Here is a 19,690-nt window from a genome sequence, read left to right as displayed (position 1 = left end):
GCCTGCTCAGAGCTTTGTGTGGTCAGATCTGCTTCATGTCTCACTGTGTTGGGCGGTGCGTCATTGACAGCCCTACAGAGCCCGTAAGGCCTTTGACCCAACCCCGGCGTCCAGAGCGGATCCCAGCTCTGAAGGGAGCACTAAGCTCGGGGCAGGGGGGTCCTTGTGGACCCCTCCCCCAGCAGCTTCTCTGTGCGGTCCCCCTCACCGCTGGGCTGGGCTGGGCTGCGTTCCCCTCCATCCTCAGGACGGGGCTGGGCTGCGTTCCCCTCCATCCTCAGGACGGGGCTGGGCTGGGCTGCATTCCCCTCCATCCTCCGGGCTGGGCTGGGCTGCGTTCCCCTCCATCCTCCGGGCTGGGCTGGGCTGCGTTCCCCTCCATCCTCCGGGCTGGGCTGGGCTGCGTTCCCCTCTGTCCTCAGGACGGGGCTGGGCTGCGTTCCCCTCCATCCTCAGGACGGGGCTGGGCTGCGTTCCCCTCCATCCTCAGGACAGGGCTGGGCTGCGTTCCCCTCCATCCTATGGGCTGGGCTGGGCTGGGGTGCGTTCCCCTCCATCCTCCGGGCTGGGCTGGGCTGCGTCCCCCTCCATCCTCAGGACGGGGCTGGGCTGGGCTGCATTCCCCTCCATCCTCTGGGCTGGGCTGGGCTGCGTTCCCTTCCATCCTCTGGGCTGGGCTGGGGTGCGTTCCCCTCCATCCTCCGGGCTGGGCTGGGCTGCGTTCCCCTCCATCCTCTGGACGGGGCTGGGCTGTGTTCCCCTCCATCCTCAGGACAGGGCTGGGCTGCGTTCCCCTCCATCCTCAGGACAGGGCTGGGCTGCGTTCCCCTCCATCCTCCGGGCTGGGCTGGGCTGCGTTCCCCTCCATCCTCCGGGCTGGGCTGGGCTGCGTTCCCCTCCATCCTCCGGGCTGGGCTGGGCTGCGTTCCCCTCCATCCTCCGGGCTGGGCTGGGCTGCGTTCCCCTCCGTCCTCAGGACGGGGCTGGGCTGCGTTCCCCTCCATCCTCAGGACGGGGCTGGGCTGCGTTCCCCTCCATCCTCAGGACAGGGCTGGGCTGCGTTCCCCTCCATCCTCTGGGCTGGGCTGGGCTGGGGTGCGTTCCCCTCCATCCTCTGGGCTGGGCTGGGCTGCGTTCCCCTCCATCCTCAGGACGGGGCTGGGCTGGGCTGCATTCCCCTCCATCCTCTGGGCTGGGCTGGGCTGCGTTCCCCTCCATCCTCTGGGCTGGGCTGGGGTGCGTTCCCCTCCATCCTCTGGGCTGGGCTGGGCTGGGCTGGGCTGTGTTCCCCTCCATCCTCGGGGCTGGGCTGGGCTGTGTTCCCCTCCATCCTCTGGGCTGGGCTGGGCTGCGTTCCCCTCCATCCTCAGGACGGGGCTGGGCTGGGCTGCATTCCCCTCCATTCTCTGGGCTGGGCTGGGCTGCGTTCCCCTCCATCCTCTGGGCTGGGCTGGGCTGCGTTCCCCTCCATCCTCAGGACGGGGCTGGGCTGGGCTGCATTCCCCTCCATCCTCTGGGCTGGGCTGGGCTGCGTTCCCCTCCATCCTCTGGGCTGGGCTGGTTCCCCTCCATCCTCGGGGCTGGGCTGGGCTGCGTTCCCCTCCATCCTCAGGACGGGGCTGGGCTGGGCTGCATTCCCCTCCATCCTCTGGGCTGGGCTGGGCTGCGTTCCCCTCCATCCTCTGGGCTGGGCTGGTTCCCCTCCATCCTCGGGGCTGGGCTGGGCTGCGTTCCCCTCCATCCTCAGGACGGGGCTGGGCTGGGCTGCATTCCCCTCCATCCTCTGGGCTGGGCTGGGCTGCGTTCCCCTCCATCCTCTGGGCTGGGCTGGTTCCCCTCCATCCTCGGGGCTGGGCTGGGCTGCGTTCCCCTCCATCCTCAGGACGGGGCTGGGCTGGGCTGTGTTCCCCTCCATCCTCAGGACGGGGCTGGGCTGGGCTGCGTTCCCGTCCATCCTCTTTGCTGGGCTGGGCTGCGTTCCCCTCCATCCTCTGGGCTGGGCTGGGCTGCATTCCCCTCCATCCTCTGGGCTGGGCTGGGCTGTGTTCCCCTCCATCCTCTGGGCTGGGCTGGGCTGGGCTGTGTTCCCCTCCATCCTCTGGGCTGGGCTGGGCTGCGTTCCCCTCCATCCTCTGGGCTGGGCTGGGCTGTGTTCCCCTCCATCCTCTGGGCTGGACTGGGCTGTGTTCCCCTCCATCCTCTGGGCTGGGCTGGGCTGGGGTGTGTTCCCCTCCATCCTCGGGACAGGGCTGGGCTGGGCTGCGTTCCCCTCCATCCTCTGGGCTGGGCTGGGCTGGGTTGCGTTCCCCTCCATCCTCTGGGCTGGGCTGGGCTGTGTTCCCCTCCATCCTCTGGGCTGGGCTGGGCTGGGGTGTGTTCCCCTCCATCCTCGGGACAGGGCTGGGCTGGGGTACTATCTCTTCTGTCCTCAGGGCTGGGCTGGGGTGCGTTACCCTCTGTCCTCAGGACGGGGCTGGGCTGGGGTACTGTTCCCTCCATCCTCAGGGCTGGGCTGGGGTGGTGCATTCCCCTCCGTCCTCAGGGCTGGGCTGGGGTACTGTCCCCTCTGTCCTCAGGGCTGGGCTGACCTCTGGCAGGGACGGGGCGGATCCATTACTTGGAAGTGTCCACTCCGTGGCATGAGCAGGAGCCGCCGCTCCTTCTCAGGGAGGCCAGGCGTGCCCCAGGCAGGGCCCAGCACTGTCCTCTCCCCTGCCAGCACTTCATCCTAGCCGGCTGGGCCGTGGCTCGGCCCCAGCGTATGTCCGCGCTGGGATGAGCCTGAGCTGCCCGGAGCCGCCTGACCACATGGTGCTGACCACGCCGCCCGCGCGCACAGCCCGCCCCTGGCCTCGTGGGCTCCCCATCTGCACCTCTGTCCATGCCATCCTGGGAGCTCAGGAGGCGCTCAGAGAAGCGCTTCGGGCCTGCTGGCTGGCCGGAGGCTCGGGTCTGTGGGACCCTGCCGGCCCTGGGTGCCTGTGGGGGGCACGGGGTTTCCTAGCTGCATAGGGGCTGCCCCGCCTCCAAGCCCCCTCCTCCAGCCCCCTCCACCTGGCCACTTCCCACCACGGGCTCACCTGGTTTGCCGTATCTTGTCTCCACAGATGGACCATGACCCCAAGAGCCCCGCGTACATCGCCACCCAGGGACCGCTCCCCGCTACCGTGGCCGACTTCTGGCAGGTGAAATTTCTTAATTAAAAATTCTTCTCTGGAAAGAAAAGTCTAGTACTTTAGCCATGAATTGCACACTGGATTCCATTAAGTCATTTCAAAGTTCTAAGAGGTGGCCTTCAAATACTCCTTGATTTCAAAATTTATCCCAGTCCTTGAGTATCTTTAGCATCAAGCTTTTTGCTAAAGTTTTCAGAAAAAAAATCAGCAAAAGCTTGATTTTTTTAGGCACTTTACCGTTAATCTTACAAACAGAGGGAAATGGAATTGGTACGAGTTTAAATTATTAGATCTTATCCAACTGTGCCTCTTACGTATTGTTTTATTCTTATGAAGGTTTAAAATGTTGTTCAAATTATATTTCATCTATCTGCTTTGAAGAGTCGAAAGTGTATTTGAAGGTCAGGCTGATCTATCTCTTCATCTAGAGCAATCCTGAATGGCCCAGAGCAAGGTCTAGACATTAAGATCCATTAAGATCCTCGCTCAGAAGGGCAAAGCTGGGTGGACATATGGTCACCAGCCATCTGAGAAAGCTAAGCAGGAATGGGTTCTGGAAAGTTCCACATGGGGTACCTGCAGGAGCATGAGTTCACTCACTCAGTGGCAGTCACCACCTCCAGAGACAGAGGTGCCCTGAGACAGGTGCAGACAGCAGCCGTGAGCAGCCGTGGGGGTGGAGGAGGGCAGCCGTGGGGATGGAGGAGGGCAGCCGTGGGCAGCCGTGGGGATGGAGGAGGGCAGCCGTGGGGATGGAGGAGGGCAGCCGTGGGGATGGAGGAGGGCAGCCGTGGGCAGTGGGGATGGAGGAGGGCAGCCGTGGGGATGGAGGAGGGCAGCCGTGGGCAGCCGTGGGGATGGAGGAGGGCAGCCGTGGGCAGCCGTGGGGATGGAGGAGGTCAGCCGTGGGGATGGAGGAGGGCAGCCGTGGGGATGGAGGAGGGCAGCCGTGGGGATGGAGGAGGGCAGCCGTGGGGATGGAGGAGGGCAGCCGTGGGGATGGAGGAGGGCAGCCGTGGGGATGGAGGAGGGCAGCCGTGGGGATGGAGGAGGGCAGCCGTGGGGATGGAGGAGGGCAGCCGTGGGGATGGAGGAGGGCAGCCGTGGGGATGGAGGAGGGCAGCCGTGGGGATGGAGGAGGGCAGCCGTGGGGATGGAGGAGGGCAGCCGTGGGCAGCTGTGGGGATGGAGGAGGGCAGCCGTGAGCAGCCGTGGGGATGGAGGAGGGCAGCCGTGGGCAGCCGTGGGGGTGGAGGAGGGCAGCCGTGGGGATGGAGGAGGGCAGCCGTGGGCAGTGGGGATGGAGGAGGGCAGCCGTGGGGATGGAGGAGGGCAGCCGTGGGGATGGAGGAGGGCAGCCGTGGGCAGCCGTGGGGATGGAGGAGGGCAGCCGTGGGGATGGAGGAGGGCAGCCGTGGGGATGGAGGAGGGCAGCCGTGGGGATGGAGGAGGGCAGCCGTGGGCAGCCGTGGGGATGGAGGAGGGCAGCCGTGGGCAGCCGTGGGGATGGAGGAGGGCAGCCGTGGGCAGCCGTGGGGATGGAAGAGGGGCAGCCGTGGGCAGCCGTGGGGATGGAAGAGGGGCAGCCGTGGGCAGCTGTGGGGATGGAGGAGGGCAGCCCTGGGGATGGAGGAGGGCAGCCGTGGGCAGCGGGGATGGAGGAGGGCAGCCGTGGTCAGCCGTGGGGATGGAGGAGGGCAGCCATGGGGATGGAGGAGGGCAGCCCTGGGGATGGAGGAGGGCAGCCGTGGGGATGGAGGAGGGCAGCCGTGGGCAGCCGTGGGGATGGAGGAGGGCAGCCGTGGGGATGGAGGAGGGCAGCCGTGGGCAGCGGGGATGGAGGAGGGCAGCCCTGGGGATGGAGGAGGGCAGCCGTGGGCAGCGGGGATGGAGGAGGGCAGCCCTGGGGATGGAGGAGGGCAGCCGTGGGCAGCGGGGATGGAGGAGGGCAGCCCTGGGGATGGAGGAGGGCAGCCGTGGGCAGCCGTGGGGATGGAGGAGGGCAGCCGTGGGGATGGAGGAGGGCAGCCGTGGGGATGGAGGAGGGCAGCCGTGGGGATGGAGGAGGGCAGCCGTGGGGATGGAGGAGGGCAGCCGTGGGGATGGAGGAGGGCAGCCGTGGGCAGCGGGGATGGAGGAGGGCAGCCCTGGGGATGGAGGAGGGCAGCCGTGGGCAGCGGGGATGGAGGAGGGCAGCCGTGGGGATGGAGGAGGGCAGCCGTGGGCAGCCGTGGGGATGGAGGAGGGGAGCCGTGGGGATGGAGGAGGGCAGCCGTGGGCAGCCGTGGGGATGGAGGAGGGCAGCCGTGGGGATGGAGGAGGGCAGCCGTGGGCAGCGGGGATGGAGGAGGGCAGCCCTGGGGATGGAGGAGGGCAGCCGTGGGCAGCGGGGATGGAGGAGGGCAGCCGTGGGGATGGAGGAGGGCAGCCGTGGGGATGGAGGAGGGGAGCCGTGGGGATGGAGGAGGGGCAGCCGTGGGGATGGAGGAGGGCAGCAGTGGGGATGGAGGAGGGGAGTCGTGGGGATGGAGGAGGGCAGCCGTGGGGATGGAGGAGGGGCAGCTGTGGGGATGGAGGAGGGCAGCCGTGGGGATGGAGGAGGGGCAGCTGTGGGGATGGAGGAGGGGAGCCGTGGGCAGCGGGGATGGAGGAGGGCAGCAGTGGGGATGGAGGAGGGGAGCCGTGGGGATGGAGGAGGGCAGCCGTGGGGATGGAGGAGGGCAGCCGTGGGGATGGAGGAGGGCAGCCGTGGGGATGGAGGAGGGGCAGCTGTGGGGATGGAGGAGGGCAGCGGGGATGGAGGAGGGGCAGCCGTGGGGATGGAGGAGGGCAGCAGTGGGCAGCCGTGGGGATGGAGGAGGGCAGCCGTGGGGATGGAGGAGGGGAGCCGTGGGGATGGAGGAGGGCAGCCGTGGGGATGGAGGAGGGGCAGCCGTGGGGATGGAGGAGGGCAGCCGTGGGGATGGAGGAGGGCAGCCGTGGGGATGGAGGAGGGGAGCCGTGGGGATGGAGGAGGGCAGCCGTGGGGATGGAGGAGGGGCAGCCGTGGGGATGGAGGAGGGGAGCCGTGGGGATGGAGGAGGGCAGCCGTGGGGATGGAGGAGGGGCAGCCGTGGGGATGGAGGAGGGCAGCCGTGGGCAGCCGTGGGGATGGAGGAGGGGAGCCGTGGGGATGGAGGAGGGCAGCCGTGGGCAGCCGTGGGGATGGAGGAGGGCAGCCGTGGGGATGGAGGAGGGCAGCCGTGGGCAGCGGGGATGGAGGAGGGCAGCCCTGGGGATGGAGGAGGGCAGCCGTGGGCAGCGGGGATGGAGGAGGGCAGCCGTGGGGATGGAGGAGGGCAGCCGTGGGGATGGAGGAGGGGCAGCTGTGGGGATGGAGGAGGGCAGCGGGGATGGAGGAGGGGCAGCCGTGGGGATGGAGGAGGGCAGCAGTGGGCAGCCGTGGGGATGGAGGAGGGCAGCCGTGGGGATGGAGGAGGGGAGCCGTGGGGATGGAGGAGGGCAGCCGTGGGGATGGAGGAGGGGCAGCCGTGGGGATGGAGGAGGGCAGCCGTGGGGATGGAGGAGGGCAGCCGTGGGGATGGAGGAGGGGAGCCGTGGGGATGGAGGAGGGCAGCCGTGGGGATGGAGGAGGGGCAGCCGTGGGGATGGAGGAGGGGAGCCGTGGGGATGGAGGAGGGCAGCCGTGGGGATGGAGGAGGGGCAGCCGTGGGGATGGAGGAGGGCAGCCGTGGGGATGGAGGAGGGCAGCCGTGGGGATGGAGGAGGGGAGCCGTGGGGATGGAGGAGGGCAGCCGTGGGGATGGAGGAGGGGCAGCCGTGGGGATGGAGGAGGGCAGCCGTGGGGATGGAGGAGGGCAGCCGTGGGCAGCAGTGGGGATGGAGGAGGGCAGCAGTGGGGATGGAGGAGGGGAGCAGTGGGGATGGAGGAGGGCAGCCGTGGGGATGGAGGAGGGGCAGCCGTGGGCAGCATGGGAAGGGCAGGGCAGCAGCAGGGGAGGGGGTGCAGAGGAGCCTGTTGCTGGCAGCAGTAGTCCCGAACCGCAGCAGCTGGTGGTCCCGCGGGGTTGAACCGCTCCGGATCACTAGGGGTGACTCGCTCTCCAACAATCACAGAAGACCCTGTCGCCCTGGCTAAGGGTCAACTCCGTTCACTTGGCTGTTTGCTTTCCTCGCTTCGCCGTCTGCTCTCTTCATGTTCTGCCTCCAGGATGGCTCTGTGGGGCTTTCTGGGGCCCTTGGCCCCCTGAGCATACAGACGCTCCTTGATGGGCAAAGTGTGGGGAGGGGAGTCAGGAGTTCTGTATCTTACTCCTCCGTGTGGCAAAGCCAGGCGTGGAAGCTGTTGGTACAGGCGCCTGTGGCCCGGCCGCCTGTGCATCAGGCTGTTGAAAAGTCAACTTGGCTCAGTGTGACTCCATGCCTGAGCTTCTCGTCGGCCTTGTGGAAGGTGGCCCAGGCTCTGACGCGGCCATTCCCCCACGCCAGTCCACAAGTAACCTGGGGAGACCCCAGGCGGGCTCCGGACAGCCCCACAGGGAGCCGCCTCCATCCTGGCAAAGCCGTGTGCCTGAAGCACGCGCCCAGTGCTGCTCCCAGAATGGAACCCCGGAGTCTGTCCCTGTGAGACAGACGCAGTCCCCCCGGCTTTCCTCTCCCCAGACCTGTGTGGCCTCAGTGCCCCAGAGAGTGGTTCCCCCATTTTTACCAACTGCTTCACCTCCCATGAGACAACTCAGACAACACCCAAGGCCCACAGACAACTCAGACAACACCCAAGGCCCACAGACAACTCAGACAACACCCAAGGCCCACAGACAACTCAGACAACACCCAAGGCCCACAGATAACTCAGACAACACCCAAGGCCCACAGACAACTCAGACAACACAACACCCAAGGCCCACGAGACAACTCAGACAACACCCAAGGCCCACAGACAACTCAGACAACACCCAAGGCCCACAGGCAACTCAGACAACACCCAAGGCCCACAGACAACTCAGACAACACCCAAGGCCCACAGACAACTCAGACAACACCCAAGGCCCACAGATAACTCAGACAACACCCAAGGCCCACAGACAACTCAGACAACACCCAAGGCCCACAGACAACTCAGACAACACCCAAGGCCCACAGACAACTCAGACAACACCCAAGGCCCACAGATAACTCAGACAACACCCAAGGCCCACAGACAACTCAGACAACACCCAAGGCCCACGAGACAACTCAGACAACACCCAAGGCCCACGAGACAACTCAGACAACACCCAAGGCCCACAGACAACTCAGACAACACCCAAGGCCCGCGAGACAACTCAGACAACACCCAAGGCCCACAGACAACTCAGACAACACCCAAGGCCCGCGAGACAACTCAGACAACACCCAAGGCCCACAGACAACTCAGACAACACCCAAGGCCCGCGAGACAACTCAGACAACACCCAAGGCCCACGAGACAACTCAGACAACACCCAAGGCCCACAGATAACTCAGACAACACCCAAGGCCCACAGACAACTCAGACAACACCCAAGGCCCGCGAGACAACTCAGACAACACCCAAGGCCCACAGGCAACTCAGACAACACCCAAGGCCCACAAGACAACTCAGACAACACCCAAGGCCCACAGACAACTCAGACAACACCCAAGGCCCACGAGACAACTCAGACAACACCCAAGGCCCACGAGACAACTCAGACAACACCCAAGGCCCGCGAGACAACTCAGACAACACCCAAGGCCCACAGACAACTCAGACAACACCCAAGGCCCGCGAGACAACTCAGACAACACCCAAGGCCCACGAGACAACTCAGACAACACCCAAGGCCCACAGATAACTCAGACAACACCCAAGGCCCACAGACAACTCAGACAACACCCAAGGCCCGCGAGACAACTCAGACAACACCCAAGGCCCACAGGCAACTCAGACAACACCCAAGGCCCACAAGACAACTCAGACAACACCCAAGGCCCACAGACAACTCAGACAACACCCAAGGCCCACGAGACAACTCAGACAACACCCAAGGCCCACGAGACAACTCAGACAACACCCAAGGCCCGCGAGACAACTCAGACAACACCCAAGGCCCACAAGACAACTCAGACAACACCCAAGGCCCACAGACAACTCAGACAACACCCAAGGCCCACAGACAACTCAGACAACACCCAAGGCCCGCGAGACAACTCAGACAACACCCAAGGCCCACAGATAACTCAGACAACACCCAAGGCCCGCGAGACAACTCAGACAACACCCAAGGCCCACAGGCAACTCAGACAACACCCAAGGCCCACAAGACAACTCAGACAACACCCAAGGCCCACAGACAACTCAGACAACACCCAAGGCCCACGAGACAACTCAGACAACACCCAAGGCCCACGAGACAACTCAGACAACACCCAAGGCCCACAGACAACTCAGACAACACAACACCCAAGGCCCACAGACAACTCAGACAACACCCAAGGCCCGCGAGACAACTCAGACAACACCCAAGGCCCACAGAGCCACGGTTTCCAGAGGGGCTGCGACGCAACAAGGCCACATCTGGCCACACTCATCCCCGCTCCCCGCCTGCCAGGCCTGCCATGAGGACGCACGGCTGACCTCCGCCCCGCGGCCCGCTGACCACCGCCCCGCGGCCCGCTGACCACTGCCCCGCGGCCCGCTGAACACTGCCCTGCCTGCAGCCCGCTGACCACCGCCCTGAGGCCCGCTGACCACCGCCCTGCGGCCCGCTGACCACCGCCCTGCGGCCCACTGACCTCCGCCCTGCGGCCCGCTGACCACTGCCCTGAGGCCCGCTGACCACCGCCCTGTGGCCCGCTGAACACTGCCCTGCGGCCCGCTGAACACTGCCCTGTGGCCCGCTGACCTCCGCCCTGCAGCCTGCTGAACACTGCCCTGCGGCCCACTGACCCCCGCTGACCTCTGCCCTGCAGCCCACTGAACACTGCCCTGCGGCCCACTGACCTCCGCCCTGCGGCCCGCTGACCTCCGCCCTGCGGCCTGTGGGACTTGGACACCCGTTCCCACAGTGGAAAGCAAGCGTCTCTGTACATGAAGTTGCCGGGGAAGACATTAGAATCATTTGGGATGTACTGCGGTCAGCATTGACCCAGCAGTTCTGGGACACAGTGTCCCTCAGAGCGCTGCCATCTATCCAGAGATGAGAAGCCTGTGTTTCCCCCCCCCCCCCCCGCCATGTCATTGTGAGCAGGGAAGCCTTTACAAAGCTGAACCAGAGTCCTGGGCCGCCCTGCTGGCGGTGCGGCACAGCCAGACGCCATGGTCAGGGACGGACCTCGCCTCTGCCTCCGGCACAATCGGCTGGCCGGCCTCTAGGCCTCGCATCTGAGGACAGGGACGCTTGGAAGCGATCTGGTCTTTGTCCCCGAGGCTGCGCCGCGCACCAGCGGGCACAGTGTCCTCTCAGGCATCTGCAGACCCACAGCAGGCGCCGGCCCTGCCGCGCGGCGGGGAGCTGAGCCCGGAGGCTGCACAGGGCCGGTTGGACCCCCTCTTCTCGCTCTGGAGGATGCCTCCAGTGCTGACCAAGGCACCAACACCTACTGTGGAAAGCACCAACACAGCGCCACCCTGCAGCGGGCCACGATGAGCAAATTCCTGCAAAGAAAGGCAGCCTGTAGGTGGAGGAAGGCGGCTGGCAGGTGGCTGCGCTCACTTCCTGGCCACTGGCCAGGTGCCACAGGATGGCAGGATTTAACCGGCCTGCCATCCCCACCAGGGCATCCTGGGCCAGGCGGGCCCTGCAGACCACACTGACGGGACCGCAGGCCATCGCGTCACACTGTCCCCACACAGCTGCTGCCCCTGCACTGCAGCCGCTCTGCGGCTCCGGACACCAGCGGGCGCCGGCAGAGCCTGGCCCCCAGCAGCCGGACTCCCCACGTGCCCGCCCTCCCTCCTGACCCGCACCGCCCTGGCTAATCCACCACACAGCTCCGCGGAAGCAAAGCCCACCCTGTGCGGGAATGCCCAGGGAGACGCCCAGCCCTTCCGCAGAAACCACCACTGTCACCTGACCTGGGCCGTCCCCAAGCTCGCGACGAAATCCACTCTGCATTAAAACCTTCTCAAGACCAGACGTACAGTCATCCCTGGGGACTGGTCCACACACTGACATCCATCCTGGGACGCACCCCAGATCCCAACACACCCCCCAGAACCCACCACACACACACACACACATCTCAGAACCCACCACACACACCCCAGAACCCAATACACACACACACACCGGAACCCACCACACACCCCAGAACCCAACACACACACACACACACACACACACACACACACACACACCAGAAACCAACACACATACACACCAGAACCCAGCACACACCAGAACCCAACACACACACACACATACATACATACGCTGGAACCCACCACACACACACAGATCCCAGAACCCACCTCACACGCATACACGCACACACACACCAGAAACCAACACACACACACCTGGAACCCACCACACACACAGGCACTGGAGCTTTGGGGTTTTGGAGGCCCTTATACAAACACATAACGCAGTGCAAAGACTGCACACCTCTTCCCACACTTTCATTCAGAGGGCTCACAACAATGGAGTCCATGCCTGTGACACTTAACGGTTGTTTGAGGAAGCGTGGCTGGGGTTCTTTTCAGTGCAGACCCAAGGTCTCCTGTTTAAACAGACAAGGATGTTCAGCTCTGCTGGGCATGGGAGAGATCTGCACAGACACACTGAGCACCCGCGAGGGCTGTGTGACGCTGTTAGCTCCCGTCTGTGATCTGCCCAGACTGAGCACCCGCGAGGGCTGTGTGACGCTGTTAGCTCCCGTCTGTGATCTGCACAGACTGAGCACCCGCGAGGGCTGTGTGACGCTGTTAGCTCCCGCCTGTGATCTGCACAGACTGAGCACCCGCGAGGGCTGTGTGACGCTGTTAGCTCCCGTCTGTGATCTTCCCAGACACACTGAGCACCCGTGAGGGCTGTGTGACGCTGTTAGCTCCCGTCTGTGATCTGCCCAGACACACTGAGCACCCGCGAGGGCTGTGTGGCGCTGTTAGCTCCCGTCTGTGATCTGCCCACACTGAGCACCCGCGAGGGCTGTGTGACGCTGTTAGCTCCCGTCTGTGATCTGCACAGACACACTGAGCACCCGCGAGGGCTGTGTGACGCTGTTAGCTCCCGTCTGTGATCTGCACAGACTGAGCACCCGCGAGGGCTGTGTGACGCTGTTAGCTCCCGTCTGTGATCTGCACAGACTGAGCACCCGCGAGGGCTGTGTGACGCTGTTAGCTCCCGTCTGTGATCTGCACAGACTGAGCACCCGCGAGGGCTGTGTGACGCTGTTAGCTCCCGTCTGTGATCTGCACAGACTGAGCACCCGCGAGGGCTGTGTGACGCTGTTAGCTCCCGTCTGTGATCTGCACAGGCTGAGCACCCGCGAGGGCTGTGTGACGCTGTTAGCTCCCGTCTGTGATCTGCACACACTGAGCACTCGCGAGGGCTGTGTGACGCTGTTAGCTCCCGTCTGTGATCTGCGCAGACACACTGAGCACCCGCGAGGGCTGTGTGGCGCTGTTAGCTCCCGTCTGTGATCTGCACAGACTGAGCACCCGCGAGGGCTGTGTGACGCTGTTAGCTCCCGTCTGTGATCTGCACAGACTGAGCACCCGCGAGGGCTGTGTGACGCTGTTAGCTCCTGTCTGTGATCTGCACAGACTGAGCACCCGCGAGGGCTGTGTGACGCTGTTAGCTCCCGTCTGTGATCTGCACAGACTGAGCACCCGCGAGGGCTGTGTGACGCTGTTAGCTCCCGTCTGTGATCTGCACACACTGAGCACCCGCGACGGCTGTGTGACGCTGTTAGCTCCCGTCTGTGATCTGCGCAGACACACTGAGCACCCGCGAGGGCTGTGTGACGCTGTTAGCTCCCGTCTGTGATCTGCCCACACTGAGCACCCGCGAGGGCTGTGTGACGCTGTTAGCTCCCGTCTGTGATCTGCCCACACTGAGCACCCGCGAGGGCTGTGTGACGCTGTTAGCTCCCGTCTGTGATCTGCCCAGACACACTGAGCACCCGCGAGGGCTGTGTGACGCTGTTAGCTCCCGTCTGTGAACTGCACAGACTGAGCACCCGCGAGGGCTGTGTGACGCTGTTAGCTCCCGTCTGTGATCTGCCCACACTGAGCACCCGCGAGGGCTGTGTGACGCTGTTAGCTCCCGTCTGTGATCTGCCCACACTGAGCACCCGCGAGGGCTGTGTGACGCTGTTAGCTCCCGTCTGTGATCTGCACACACTGAGCACCCGCGACGGCTGTGTGACGCTGTTAGCTCCCGTCTGTGATCTGCACAGACTGAGCACTCGCGAGGGCTGTGTGACGCTGTTAGCTCCCGTCTGTGATCTGCCCAGACACACTGAGCACCCGCGAGGGCTGTGCGACGCTGTTAGCTCCCGTCTGTGATCTGCACACACTGAGCACCCGCGAGGGCTGTGTGACGCTGTTAGCTCCCGTCTGTGATCTGCACAGACTGAGCACTCGCGAGGACTGTGTGACGCTGTTAGCTCCCGTCTGTGATCTGCACAGGCTGAGCACCCGCGAGGGCTGTGTGACGCTGTTAGCTCCCGTCTGTGATCTGCACAGACACACTGAGCACCCGTGAGGGCTGTGTGACGCTGTTAGCTCCCGTCCGTGATCTTCCCAGACACACTGAGCACCCGCGAGGGCTGTGTGACGCTGTTAGCTCCCGTCTGTGATCTGCCCACACTGAGCACCCGCGAGGGCTGTGTGACGCTGTTAGCTCCCGTCTGTGATCTTCCCAGACACACTGAGCACCCGCGAGGGCTGTGCGACGCTGTTAGCTCCCGTCTGTGATCTGCATACACTGAGCACCCGCGAGGGCTGTGTGACGCTGTTAGCTCCCGTCTGTGATCTGCACAGACTGAGCACCCGCGAGGGCTGTGTGACGCTGTTAGCTCCCGTCTGTGATCTGCACACACTGAGCACCCGCGAGGGCTGTGTGGCGCTGTTAGCTCCCGTCTGTGATCTGCACAGACTGAGCACCCGCGAGGGCTGTGTGACGCTGTTAGCTCCCGTCTGTGATCTGCACAGACTGAGCACCCGCGAGGGCTGTGTGACGCTGTTAGCTCCCGTCTGTGATCTGCACAGACTGAGCACCCGCGAGGGCTGTGTGACGCTGTTAGCTCCCGTCTGTGATCTGCACAGGCTGAGCACCCGCGAGGGCTGTGTGACGCTGTTAGCTCCCGTCTGTGATCTGCACACACTGAGCACTCGCGAGGGCTGTGTGACGCTGTTAGCTCCCGTCTGTGATCTGCGCAGACACACTGAGCACCCGCGAGGGCTGTGTGACGCTGTTAGCTCCCGTCTGTGATCTGCCCACACTGAGCACCCGCGAGGGCTGTGTGACGCTGTTAGCTCCCGTCTGTGATCTGCCCACACTGAGCACCCGCGAGGGCTGTGTGACGCTGTTAGCTCCCGTCTGTGATCTGCCCAGACACACTGAGCACCCGCGAGGGCTGTGTGACGCTGTTAGCTCCCGTCTGTGAACTGCACAGACTGAGCACCCGCGAGGGCTGTGTGACGCTGTTAGCTCCCGTCTGTGATCTGCACACACTGAGCACCCGCGACGGCTGTGTGACGCTGTTAGCTCCCGTCTGTGATCTGCACAGACTGAGCACTCGCGAGGGCTGTGTGACGCTGTTAGCTCCCGTCTGTGATCTGCCCAGACACACTGAGCACCCGCGAGGGCTGTGCGACGCTGTTAGCTCCCGTCTGTGATCTGCACACACTGAGCACCCGCGAGGGCTGTGTGACGCTGTTAGCTCCCGTCTGTGATCTGCACAGACTGAGCACTCGCGAGGGCTGTGTGACGCTGTTAGCTCCCGTCTGTGATCTGCACAGGCTGAGCACCCGCGAGGGCTGTGTGACGCTGTTAGCTCCCGTCTGTGATCTGCACAGACACACTGAGCACCCGTGAGGGCTGTGTGACGCTGTTAGCTCCCGTCCGTGATCTTCCCAGACACACTGAGCACCCGCGAGGGCTGTGTGACGCTGTTAGCTCCCGTCTGTGATCTGCCCACACTGAGCACCCGCGAGGGCTGTGTGACGCTGTTAGCTCCCGTCTGTGATCTTCCCAGACACACTGAGCACCCGCGAGGGCTGTGCGACGCTGTTAGCTCCCGTCTGTGATCTGCATACACTGAGCACCCGCGAGGGCTGTGTGACGCTGTTAGCTCCCGTCTGTGATCTTCCCAGACACACTGAGCACCCGCGAGGGCTGTGTGACGCTGTTAGCTCCCGTCTGTGATCTGCGCAGACACACTGAGCACCCGCGAGGGCTGTGTGACGCTGTTAGCTCCCGTCTGTGATCTGCCCAGACACACTGAGCACCCGCGAGGGCTGTGTGACGCTGTTAGCTCCCGTCTGTGATCTGCACAGACTGAGCACCCGCGAGGGCTGTGTGACGCTGTTAGCTCCCGTCTGTGATCTGCACAGACTGAGCACCCGCGAGGGCTGTGTGACGCTGTTAGCTCCCGTCTGTGATCTGCACACACTGAGCGCCCGCAAGGGCTGTGTGACGCTGTTAGCTCCCGTCTGTGATCTGCCCACACTGAGCACCCGCGAGGGCTGTGTGACGCTGTTAGCTCCCGTCTGTGATCTGCCCAGACACACTGAGCACCCGCGAGGGCTGTGTGACGCTGTTAGCTCCCGTCTGTGATCTGCCCACACTGAGCACCCGCGAGGGCTGTGTGACGCTGTTAGCTCCTGTCTGTGATCTGCACACACTGAGCGCCCGTGAGGGCTGTGTGACGCTGTTAGCTCCTGTCTGTGATCTGCACACACTGAGCGCCTGCGAGGGCTGTGTGACGCTGTTAGCTCCCGTCTGTGATCTGCCCAGACACACTGAGCACCCGCGAGGGCTGTGTGACGCTGTTAGCTCCCGTCTGTGATCTGCACACACTGAGCACCCGCGAGGGCTGTGTGACGCTGAGTTAGCTCTGTGTCAGCTTTGCTAGACAAATAATGTGACTTAGAAATAATCCCTTTTTTAAAGAAAAAAACTATAGAGTTTATCCTGTCACAAAGGCTTTTCTTTCTTTTTTTCCTTTTTGTCAGCCCTGGGGCTTCAACTTGGGGCCTGGTGCTTGGGTGCTGTCCCTAAGCTTTTTTGCTCAAGGCTAATGCTCTACCACTTTGAACCACAGTGCCACTTCTGGTTTTCTGGAGAAAATTGGAAGATAAGAGTCTCACAGACATTTCTGCCCGGGCCGGCTTTGAACCACTATCCTCAGATCTCAGCCTCCTGAGTAGCTGGGAATACAGGCGTGAGCCACCAGTGCCCAGCTTCACATAGGCATTTTTAAAGCATGGGACAATCTTGTCTACATGATTTGAAGTATTGCCTGAGCTTAGACTTAATTCCTTCCCCTCACACTTGCCAGACTAGATCTGGAAAGCTGTGTCCAGTTCTATTTCAAAGCAACTGGTGACACTGGAAAAATGAGGCCAAATTGAAGCCAGAAGTTAGTAAGACAGACAAGACGGTGAGAGCTGTGAAACCACAGGAGAAAAACAGCCGAGATGCGGCTGGCGGCGTGGCTCCAGTGGCAAAGCACCAGCTAATGAGCAAACGTGTCAGATACCTAGCTTGAACCCTGATCAGACAACAACAGCAAACAGATAAAAATTAGCAAGGAGCCAGGCACCCGTGGCTCACCCTGTAATCCTACCTCCCAATAATGCTGAGACCTAAGGGCTTTGGTTCACAAGACTCTTTTCTACAGTCAGTCACCAAAAGGCCAGATGTGGAGCTGTGGCTCAAGTAGTTGATCACCTAGTTAATAAGCACAAGACCCTACACTCAATCCCCAATGTTTCCCCCTTGAAGGAAGGAAGGACTGGTCTCTTGGCTTTATTTCAAGTTGTTAGGCTGTGGGTCTGGCTCAAGAGGTAGCGTTCAGGGCCATAAGTTCAAACTCTAGCACTGTAAGCTAAAGATGGGATCATGTACATGAGAGAGAGCAGGCATTTCAGATTCCGGACCTCTCTTGACTTCCTGACCTGCAGAGGGCGTCTGAACATGTCGGTGTTACCAGCACAGTCAGGCGTGGACAGGAAGCGGGCGGGGCCAGGGCAGGGAGCGCCTGTCGAGGTGGGAGGATGCCGTGCCCCCCCACAGAGCCCGCAGCGTGTGATGAGGGGGGCAGGCGTCTGCAGGAGACGGGATGGTGCTGGCTGCCCCCCATGCTGTGTGCGGGGAAAACGATCGACTGAGCATGTCTTAGCACAGCCTAAAAATCCAGACAGCACGCCGTGATCCTGATCCTAACCAGAAGTGGAGGCTCCAGAACCCACCGCCAGCCCACGGGAGGCGCCACCACCACCTCTGCGGAGGGAAGACGACAGCGGAGATTGCTCTGTGCTGGCCGGCGACATCTGTGAGAAAGCAGTCCTGTTGTGCTTATTCCCACACAGAGGTGTGCGGGGTGCAGGGGGGAGAGCCCCATGCCTGCTGGCTACCGGGAAGCACAGAACAGCGGTCCCAGAGAGGCCTAGGGTGCGTGCCGCAGACCTGAGGATGCCACGCGGCCCCCAACCCTCACCCAGGCCCCTCGCTAGCCTGGTCACCGATCTCCATCCACCCTGAGCAGCCTCCGCTGCTGAAGGCCTCAAGGCCCTGCCTCCCTGAGCCCCACGCTTCTGTCGGGGGCAGCGTCTGAGCATCACCACCACACGCAGATCCCAACCCCGGGCCACGAAGCCGGGGCCATGAGTTCACAGCGGGGCACTGTGAAGTGTGGGGTCTCTGCACCAGATGCAGAGGTGCTGCGGCCTAGGAGCAGCGTGGTAGCCACAGAAGCTAGGGTCACCATAGCCTGTCCACCGCGCAGGTGGCCAGCTGAGTGCAGAGACATGGATCTGCAGCCTGATCCACCTCACAGGTGGTCAGTAGAGGAGACTCGGATCTGCAGCCTGATCCACCTCACAGGTGGTCAGTAGAGGAGACTTGGATCTGCAGCCTGATCCACCTCACAGGTGGTCAGTAGAGGAGACTTGGATCTGCAGCCTGATCCACCTCACAGGTGGTCAGTAGAGGAGACTTGAATCTGCAGCCTGATCCACCTCATAGGCAGCCAGCCGAGTACAGAGACATGGATCTGCAGCCTGATCCACCTCACAGGTGGTCAGTAGAGGAGACATGGATCTGCAGCCTGGTCCACCTTGCAGGTGGCCAGCCGAGTACAGAGACATGGATCTGCGGCCTGGTCCACCTTGCAGGCAGCCAGCCGAGTACAGAGACATGGATCTGCGGCCTGGTCCACCTTGCAGGTGGTCAGTAGAGGAGACTTGGATCTCTGGCCTGTCCACCTTATAGGCAGCCAGCCGAGTACAGAGACATGGATCTCGGGCCTGTCCACCTCGCAGGTGGTCAGTAGAGGAGACTTGGATCCGCAGCCCTGCTGCCTGTTGGGCCCAGGCTGGCTCTGGGGACAGGCAGCTCTGGAAATCTCCCCCGCCACACCCCGCACGAACTCAGGGAGGCCCCAAGTACCCTCCCCATGCTGCAGCCAGCCAGTGCCCAATTCCGGTCCACACTTTCCCCGCAGTGACCCTGGGCTTTGCATGCGGGGCCTTCGCTCCTTAGGCATCACACAAAAGAAAATGCCCACTTACAGATTCCAAGTCCACTCTTCTAAACGCCTTCTGTGACTCCTCAGCGAGGAGTTTTTTCCCAAAACTTACAGCCTTCATTTAAACGTGGCTTCTTACTATTTAGCATCTTAGTGTTTGCTATAGTTAAGAAAACCCTGAGCTAAGGGCCATGAAAAACCCTGAGCTAAACCATAGGAAACCCAGAAAAGGAAAAGACTCCTCCCAAAGTGCCCACTGCCCGCTGGGGATTCCTCCAGGGACCCACAGTGAAGTGACAGTGGGTCTGGGAGGCCGGCGAGCAGGCCGCCAGCTCCAGCCCAGGGGGTGTCCATCATACACACTCTCCACGGGGCTGCCCATCTCTGTCCCGCCGTCCGGCGGAGCGGGCCTCCTCAGCCAGGCCTCCCCGAGCCACAGCGGACCCCACGCCTCAGGACTCGCCGGAGCTGGGCCGTGGCTCCCAGCCACATGGCCCTGCAGGCTCCTTCCACGGCAGAGACCACATTCCCCAGACCGCTAGCTCCTGGCCTCCTCACAAATCTGCCCTCGCCATCCAGCGGAGAAAGGAGGAGGGCAAGCAAGGGGAATTCATCAGAAGCAGATTGGCTGGTGTGTCATTTGAGTAAGTTTTAGGGAGACAAGGGAATTGAGGTCAAGTCTATGGAAAATGTGATTTTGCTGTGATTTATATGTATTTTAACCACACGCCCTAGATTTCCAGGGCATCTTATTTCAAACGCTTAGTCGATTGGGTTTTCTATGTATGAATTCACAGACCTTTAAAAGCAAA

General features: G+C 62.7%; 1 protein-coding gene across 1 annotated transcript in view; it reads left to right on the top strand.

Annotated features, from left to right (window-relative positions):
- Nucleotides 1-19,690, top strand: part of LOC122101848 — a 141,705-nt gene that overhangs the window by 87,665 nt on the left and 34,350 nt on the right. The window contains exon 8 of the mRNA XM_042672322.1: nucleotides 3,108-3,185. Within this exon, the coding sequence (XP_042528256.1) occupies nucleotides 3,108-3,185 (78 nt within the window). The remainder of the gene's footprint in view (nucleotides 1-3,107; nucleotides 3,186-19,690) is intronic.

The sequence above is a fragment of the Dipodomys spectabilis genome, unplaced genomic scaffold, assembly GCF_019054845.1.
Source record: "Dipodomys spectabilis isolate Male_0828 unplaced genomic scaffold, ASM1905484v1 ptg000695l, whole genome shotgun sequence".
Classification (NCBI taxonomy): domain Eukaryota; kingdom Metazoa; phylum Chordata; class Mammalia; order Rodentia; family Heteromyidae; genus Dipodomys; species Dipodomys spectabilis.
This window is presented reverse-complemented; position numbering and strand designations above follow the sequence as displayed.